Source organism: Cydia amplana, chromosome 26, assembly GCF_948474715.1.
Source record: "Cydia amplana chromosome 26, ilCydAmpl1.1, whole genome shotgun sequence".
Lineage (NCBI taxonomy): Eukaryota > Metazoa > Arthropoda > Insecta > Lepidoptera > Tortricidae > Cydia > Cydia amplana.
This window is the reverse complement of record NC_086094.1, coordinates 638672-647021: the sequence shown is the minus strand read 5'-3', so window position 1 is coordinate 647021 and position 8350 is coordinate 638672. Positions and strand designations below refer to the sequence as shown.

General features: G+C 38.5%; 1 protein-coding gene across 1 annotated transcript; it reads right to left on the bottom strand.

The window, feature by feature from the left end:
* Positions 1-1377: 1377 nt before the first annotated feature.
* LOC134659994 (zinc finger protein 239-like) lies at positions 1378-6256 on the bottom strand. Its single transcript, XM_063515692.1, has 5 exons — positions 6121-6256; positions 5629-5847; positions 4431-4532; positions 2869-2967; positions 1378-1611 (listed from the first exon to the last, which is right to left on the bottom strand). Exons 1-5 carry the CDS (start codon positions 6208-6210, stop codon positions 1378-1380), a joined length of 744 nt encoding a protein of 247 aa, XP_063371762.1. The 5' UTR covers positions 6211-6256.
* Positions 6257-8350: the final 2094 nt, after the last annotated feature.

Genomic DNA, 8350 nt, shown 5'->3' with positions numbered 1-8350 from the left:
GGCTATCGCCTAATACACCGCTGAGTTACGTTGAGTGTGAACCGTCATGTATAATTTGACATGCTTTTTATTTCCTAGGGATACCATACTTTAGTTCGCTTTACATTGCTACTGACATATCCAGCTTGACAGACTATAACTTGGTATTCTCTTCCGCAATAACACTGAAGAATAAATAAAATGCAATATTATTATTGGTTTTTATTATTAAAATAACAAATTAGCTAGTCCAGGGATCACCTCGAAAGGATGGGTGAAGATCGGGCAGCCAAAAGGCCCTACTTGATATTAATCATATATTCTTTTCATGTCCTTTTTATGATCGTACTGCTTTGATGGATTCTTTACTATCCAAAAATGTTCCATTTCCAATAGACATCCCTTCCTTGCTCATCAATCCAGACTTTTATAACATCCTAGCTTCATTCATCGTTTACAATGATATTAAAGTATAATATTTTATAAACCTAAGTATATTTATCATTTTGTATTTCATCTATATACCTACCTGTCCTGACCACTACACTTTCCAAATTCCGAATTACCTTTAATCCTTGTTCCGCGTTTAATTTCCTTCCCTTTAATTTACTTGACGTTGGCTATGGGCAATACCGCCCTCAAGTCCATATAAAAAAAAAAAGGCCCTACTTGGGTCGACGAACTGGTCATCCTAAATATCGTTGGGCGGACAGAGTGGAGGCAGATCTCCGTGAGGCGTCGACGAAAGCTGGCGTGATACCGCTTTGGACCGAACAAAGTGGCGTGCTCTTGTGTTGGAGGCCAAGACTCATTTTGGGTCATCGCGCCAGCCAAGTAAGTAAGTAGGCCTCCAGAGTAATCTTTGTACTTGGTACGAAGACTTCAGAAGTGGGATACTTTGGTGATATAGATTGGCGACGAGGTAAAGAATATCTCTTAACCTTTTGGACGCCGTGTCAAACACAAAAGCCGTTACTCAGACGCCGTCACCGAAGTGTCAAAACTGAAATTGAACTTTATGTATATGCACCTAAAGTGTGATTCAATAGAACTTGCTAACTATGTAAACAAAAGTTACTAGTAAATTGACATTCAGTGTCAATTTTAGTATGGCGGTTTGTTTACATAGTTAGCAAGTTCTATTGAATGACACTTTAGGTTTAGGTCTTTCCGTGACCACAGCTGGTGCAACTCAGCTGAAACGTCGGAATTAAAGGTAAAAACGATGAAATTATATCGCGGTAGACCCGTTTGTGTAATTAAATATGTGTACAGAACGCGAGAGTTTAAGTGTTATACTTACTTTAGGTCTATGTTGCTTTGTGGTCTATGACCGATTAATCCGTCTTTGTCGTTGGACCTGCGGTGCGTATATATCGGTCATTGGCGTCCAAAAGGTTAATATATTTCCTCAGTTTCTATTTCTTCTACAATCTCTTCTATATGTTCATCTTGTGAATTAGTCTGTATCTCTTCTGTAGTATATTGTTGTGGTTTCTTCTTCCTCGGAGCGCGTTTGGGCCACGGCTCGCCGTTGTGGACGGTGCGGACGTGCATCCTCATGGTGTACGGTGTTGTGAACACGCGACCGCAGATGTCACAATCGGAATTCTTGCGGATTCCCATGTGCACCTGGACAAGCGGAAAAACTCATGTCAAAAGGCCTATCACGAGTGTATGCCCTTTCAGTAACTTACCCCTGTTTCAAAACCCTTGCACAAAAGGCCTATCACGAGTGTATGCCCTTTCAGTAGCTTACCCCTGTTTCAAAACCCTTGCACAAAAGGCCTATCACGAGTGTATGCCCTTTCAGTAACTTACCCCTGCTTCAAAACCCTTGCACAATGTGCAAAAAACGTATAAAGATATTTCCATGTGTTATATTATGTTTGTGTGCGTCAAAATGAGAATGTGTTAATTTTTATTTAAATGTACCCGTGGCTCTTGTTGTTTCGACACAGATCTTTTTCCATGTGCGAGTAATCTTTTACATCGGTTAGTTATTCACTTCCCCACACAAATCGGCAGACTATTTTTGTGTTCTCTAAGGCCGCGACAGAAACGTGGGGTAATTTTTTTTTCTCGGTAATGATGTAAAGGGCTCGTGTTTCTGAATAGATATATTATGGAAATGGGTACAACTGTAAATAGAAATGTCCAGTACAGACGCCATCAGATATATCGAAGCGGCCAAAGTGGTCAAAAACATCTAAACACGCACCTTAACGTTTGATAACAGAGGCTTCGGTCAGATATTTGTGAAAACCTTGGGCGCTTCGATATATATGGCAACTGAACTATTATACGTATTTTTTATAAACTTGAGGCCTTCATAACTTTTTTCTTTCGTATATGTGACGTTATCTATAAAAAGGGACCTTATTGTCGATGGCGCTCACGCCATTATTAACGATGCTCCGATATAAATATAATGCCGCGCGACGCTGTGCGGCGTAAGCGCCATCGACAATAAGGTGCCTTTTCATAGATAATGCCCCATATGACATCTGTTTCAGTGTCTTCTTCCTCGCGTTATCCCGGCATTTGCCACGCTCATGGGAGCCTGGGGTCCGCTTGACAACTAATCCCAAGAATTGACGTAGGCTCTAGTTTTTACGAAAGCGACTGCCATCTGACCTTCCAACCCAGAGGGGAAACTAGACCTTATTGGGATTAGTCCGGTTTCCTCACGATGTTTTCCTTCACCGAAAAGCAACTGGTTAATATCAAATGATATTACGTACATAAGTCACGAAAAATCCCTGGTACGAGCCGGGGTTTGAACCCGCGACCTCCGGATTGAAAGTCGCACGCTCTTACCGCTAGGCCACCAGCGCTTAGGTACATCTGTTTCAGTGTATAATGTATAAATAGACTAATGGTACTTACGATGCGCACATGTCGCATTAGGTTGCTTTTCAACGTGAATGGGATGTCGCACAGCTCGCACTTGTAGGGTTTCTCCCCGGTGTGCACTGCCATGTGTTGCTGCACACAAACAAAAACAATAAGTCCTATCGCACCCTAGACGATTTCGACCGGGGTCCCTTTGTTTCCCATAAAGTTTTAAGTCATAATGTATTGTTTGTCATATTATCATTAGTCATAAAACTGAAACCATTAACTTTTCAGGACTTTCGTAAGGTTATCCTAGGTTTGTTTTATGGCAATCCTGAAAAGTGAGGCGTTTCTGAACCAAATGAATTATGACTAACGAAAATGCGGGCAAACAATACATTATGACTTAAACTTTTTGGGAAACAATAGAGACCAATTTCGACCAAATCATGCTAAAATATGAATAATTACAGCATTTAAGCGACTTGGAGATTACGAAATAGGTCTCCATTCAAATATTTACAAATGTTCTGTTCGGGCAAAGGGGCTATTCATAAATTACGTCATTTCAAATTGGGGGGGACATCGGATGATGGTAGCATGACGTAGGAGGAAACGGGGCATGATTTTTGGATGATTTTGGATTCAAAAAATCGACAAAAATAGATGACGTAATTTATGAACAGCCCCAAATTACGAACCTGCGACCTTTTAAAACACCATTCCAATGGCTCTTAACCAACTGAGAGGAAACTCTTCACCGAAAAGCGACTGGTAAACATCGAATGATGGTTTACCGGAAAGACTATGCATGTTGCTGGTCCAGTAGTACTTAGGGCACACTGAAAATTCCTGGACTGGCCACTTAGAAAAAATAAGTCGTCTCATATATCAGAATCCAGAAACTTTCAGTATGGCCCACGCTGCTGTATACAACAAGCTGCCAGTCTCCATCACAGAAGCGGCAACGCTTAGTTCCTTTAAAACAAGACTAAAAGACTGGCTAGTCAGCCAAAGTTTATACTTTTAAAGAGTTGTCAGGTTATAAAGAATGACGAATTGGTGTAAATAATAGATTTAAGAAGTATAGCTGGTCAAGCAGATCTTGTCAGTAGAAAAAGGAGGCATATTTGAAAAATGTAGGCGCGAAGGGATATCGTCCCATAGAAAATTTGAATTTCGCGCCTTTTTTCACTGACAAGATTTGCTTGACCAGTTGAATAATATAAGTTGTAAAATTGTGACCTGTAAGCCTACCTAAATATCTGGAAGACCGAGCTTTGCTCGGAAAACATATAAAATCTCAAATGCGTTTCCCCAGAGATAATTAAGACCTAGCTAGATCGATTTTTCGCCCCTGAAAACCCCTATATACCAAATTTCATCGAAATCGTTAGAGCCGTTTCCGAGATCCGAAATTTATATATATATATATATATTATATATATATATATTTATATTATATATATATATATATAATATATATATATATATATATATAATATATATATATATATAATATAAATAAATAAATATGCAAGAATTGCTCGTTTAAAGGTATTAGATAGATTACGAATAAATTATGTCTATGTCTATTAAAAAGATTACTTTACCACTAATTTAGCTTTCAAGTCGAACCGCTTGGGGCAGTGATCGCAGGCGAACGGCTTCTCTCCCGTGTGCCTCCTCAAGTGACTGCGGAGTTGGAAGGAGTTCTATACAAACAAACAGGTTAACTTTATTCTTATAATAAGAAGATATAATAATAACAAAATGGAGAAACAATAATATTAAAATTGCACTACTAAAGAAAAGTTCATACAACATACAAAGACAGGACCTAAAAGAGTGAACGGGCGGACTTATCGCTATAAAGCGATCTCTTCCAGACAACCTTCGGGTAGCGAATCAATGTCAAGAAATAAGATATAAGTTTTTAGTAAAAGCTTTTAGCGCTGACTGTACTTTTTTTTCACAGGCAACTAATACTCATCGAGACAGTTCTAAAAATCCCAAACACAATTAGGTTGCCTTGTTTCATCACATACTGATCATAATATAATTACACCGGTTTTTCATAACCACTAAAAAAGAAAAAAAAAACATTTATTTCGGACGATTGAAATCCATAAAGTGTTAGTTACAAACTTATGTACAAGTAGACTTAAATTACTATGTTATTACCTAAACTAAGATGTTGGGAGGTCCAGTGCTTAACTAGTGCACTATCCCATCTCCCTGCCTGCTGTATATGCCACATAATTATAACATAAATATTACACATAAATATTCTGAAAGAGCTACGATTTTGTATGATTCCATGTACATATGTATATTTTCTAAATCAAATTTCTATTACACCTTATGTGTATAATTGCATGAATTCTATAGTAATTTAAATTGTATTTTTTCCCTTATTTTCTCGTAATGCATGTTAATTATAAGATGTAATTATTTTTGAAAAGATGTGTCCCGCCGAGTTTGTTGCCGGTCCCATATTGGGATACCCTCCTCCAATTGAGGGGGGATTTAAATCTTCTCGGGGCAGAGGTGTAGGGTTGGAGCCGGTCTACCTAGCTTTATTTGACGTTCATAAGCGCATTGTAATTATGCCTACTTGAATAAACTATCTTTTATCTTTTATCTTTATCTTTATCTTTATCATATACTTTTAATGAAATATGTATACAATATGTTCAATAATAAACGGATTCAAAATATTCAAATACACACAGCAGCTTTCGCAGGCGTATGGTTAAACACATACACCTGAGAACGCTGGCTCTCAAAATGAAAATAAAAACTGCTCACCGCAAACATCTTCCCGCAGTGCTCGCAGCACTGATTATATTTTTTCTGTATTGGCTTCGGCGGGTACCGGTACCGGTACCGGTACGGCGGGTCCTGGCCCAGGGCCAACGCGCGCAGGTTCGCGGCCTTTTCCTTCGCGTTTTTGGAGTCTCCTATACCGAGATGCTTGCGGGCTATGTGCACGTCGTATGACTCCGCGTTCAGGAATGTCGAGTTGCACTGAAAGAGGAAATTAAAAAGTTGCTGCGGTCTATCGATAATTTTGACACGTTTCTTTTGTAATTGTTATAGCGCTATATTATTTGTGATGTGTAATTAAGTATTATCTGATTATCAGATGTATTATGTGACTCGATTAAAATAGTAAAAGTATATTCAGTTGTTTTGCTATGTGAAGGTATGCTTGTTTTTTATTTATTTAACGTTATTTGCAAAAGAAAACTGTACACAACACGATATTGCATATGATGACAGCACACACTACATACTAACCACTTCGCAGCTCGGGTGCTCCGCGTCCGCATGTTCCTTCAGTGCGTCCTCACTGCCGAAGTTGTCCCCGCACTGCACGCACGGCCTCATCGCAGCATGATCCCCGGCGCCATCTTGACAGCACACACTACATACTAACCACTTCGCAGTCAAATAACAGGATAGTGCCTGTTGTATATATGGTTTCGAGCGGGTGATGGGAGTAGAAGTCAAACACCTTATGTGTGATAGTATAAGAACATTCTGAACGTTTATTCTCTAAATGCCTATTGTTTTATACACGTTAGGTTGCGCTGACACAAGCAATATGCGTTTATGTCGCAGTAAACCAAAGCGTTACTGCTAAACACTAAAAGTGGACATTTACCACATTACACCTCCCCCGAAAGTTCCTCTCACCGCCGGGGTGGCAGAAGAAAAAATTTAAACGCATGTTACTTGTTTACAATTTTTTCTGAAATCAATAAAAAAAATGTTAATAAATTGTATAGGCATAATGGAAACAATCTTTACTTAACTTGATTTTATGTGTCGTATTAATGTCGTAGTCCTTGTAAAAAAATATCGTTAATAAGAAAATATTATCTTCACTTAAAATGTTATTATCTCTCAAACGTTAAAATATTAATTTACTTCCTTTTCTCATAAAATATAAATCTCCTTCTTTAAAACATTTACCTACTCTTCATCTTTAAAACATTTACTATTCAACTTTAAAACATTTAGAAACAATTGGTATTCAACTTTAAAATATTCACTCTCGCTGTTTATAGTTACGGTATCTCCCATAATTCTGATAATAAAATAAACTAATGCCGTATTAAATGTTAAGCCTTTCACGGACACCTATAAGGTCGACTATGATCAAGGACATAACTGGGTTGCGCCTCTGTGCGCACCTTCACCTATCAATGCTATCCATAGCAATTCTTCAATAAACACCTAGGGCATGGTCACCCTTTATCAACTCTATAAAATGGCATATCAGGCCAGGCTGTACGGCTCTGCCTGTACCTAGAGACACAAATACATTAAGACAATAAGTCTCCTACAACTTTCACGGAGGATACTGTATATCACACTATGATCAAGTACGAAGGACTAGTGCTCTAGCTATAAGGTCACATTTTATAAATAAATGTGCCTAAACTCCTTAAAACTTTCAAACTTGTACCGTACTGTAAGCTTTCTGTAAAATAAACATTATTATTTAACTTCCAAAAAAAAAAAACGATGTAATAAATCAAACTTTCGCTGTATATCAGGTGATCAGTCCGACACGTAGCTAAAGTATCAATCATTACTAAGAAACAATAAAATAATTTTATTGAATTGAGTTGTTAATTATTTAATCGTTATGCGATGTATCAAATTTCATTCATCGCTTATTAAAATATTCTAACTCGCGGGAAAGTCTCGCGGCCTAGTTAAGTTTTCTGTCGACGTGCGCACAACGTGTGGCACGCGCTGCAAATTGCAACATACATGATTGAGGACACTATTCGACACTTTTAATTTATATATTATATTATGACTTCTTATGAAAAAATTTTATGCTCGAAACGAAATTGAGTTTAGCGACAACCTTTAATAATTATGAATGATTTAAATATGACTGCTACTGAATTGGAAAAAAAAAATGCTGGCTTTTAGAGAAAATTAATTAAAATTATGAATTACATGTAGGATTTACATCCTATTGCTGCGTGGCTGGCCGTCCTCGGCTTCGTCTTCGTCCGGTCCGGTGCGAGTTCGCGACCGGCATTCTTGGCAGCTGTTGGCGCGGCCTGGCGAGCTGGCACTTCCACGTGGCACTCGCTTGACATTTCATATGGCTGGCTGGCTCTGCTTCCGATGATTATGATGGTGGGCCGGGATAACCCTGGACTCCTCTTGAAATGGGCCGGGATAACCCTGGACACCTCTTGATTTGCGAGCCGGGATACCCTGGACAACGCTCTTCTTTCTTCCTTCTTCGTCTCTTCTTAATTTCTTTTCTTAACGCGGTTTCCGCTTTTTGATGTTGGTTGGTTCTTCTCAGGTTGTTTCTTGATTCTTGATAAGCTGGTTGGTTCTGACTGCGTGGATTGGTGTTGAAAAAGTGGTTCTTCTTTTTTTTTTTTGCTTGATTTTCCCTCTTTCTTGAGTGTTAGTTCCTTGTTGGTTCACTGGTCTGGATCGCCATCAGATATTATAAGTTTCTTCTATGGTAAGTAAATTGACGAGCAGA

What these genes read in the sequence shown, in the direction of transcription:
- LOC134659994 (XM_063515692.1), bottom strand. Translation starts at nt 6,210, where the DNA reads ATGAGGCCGTGCGTGCAGTGCGGGGACAACTTCGGCAGTGAGGACGCA. An exon ending in ACTGCGGGAAGATGTTTGCG is followed by an intron (nt 4,533 to 5,628) that starts GTGAGCAGTTTT and finishes TTGTTTGTATAG; the next exon opens with AACTCCTTCCAACTCCGCAG. An exon ending in TAATGCGACATGTGCGCATC is followed by an intron (nt 1,612 to 2,868) that starts GTAAGTACCATT and finishes CCGCTTGTCCAG; the next exon opens with GTGCACATGGGAATCCGCAA.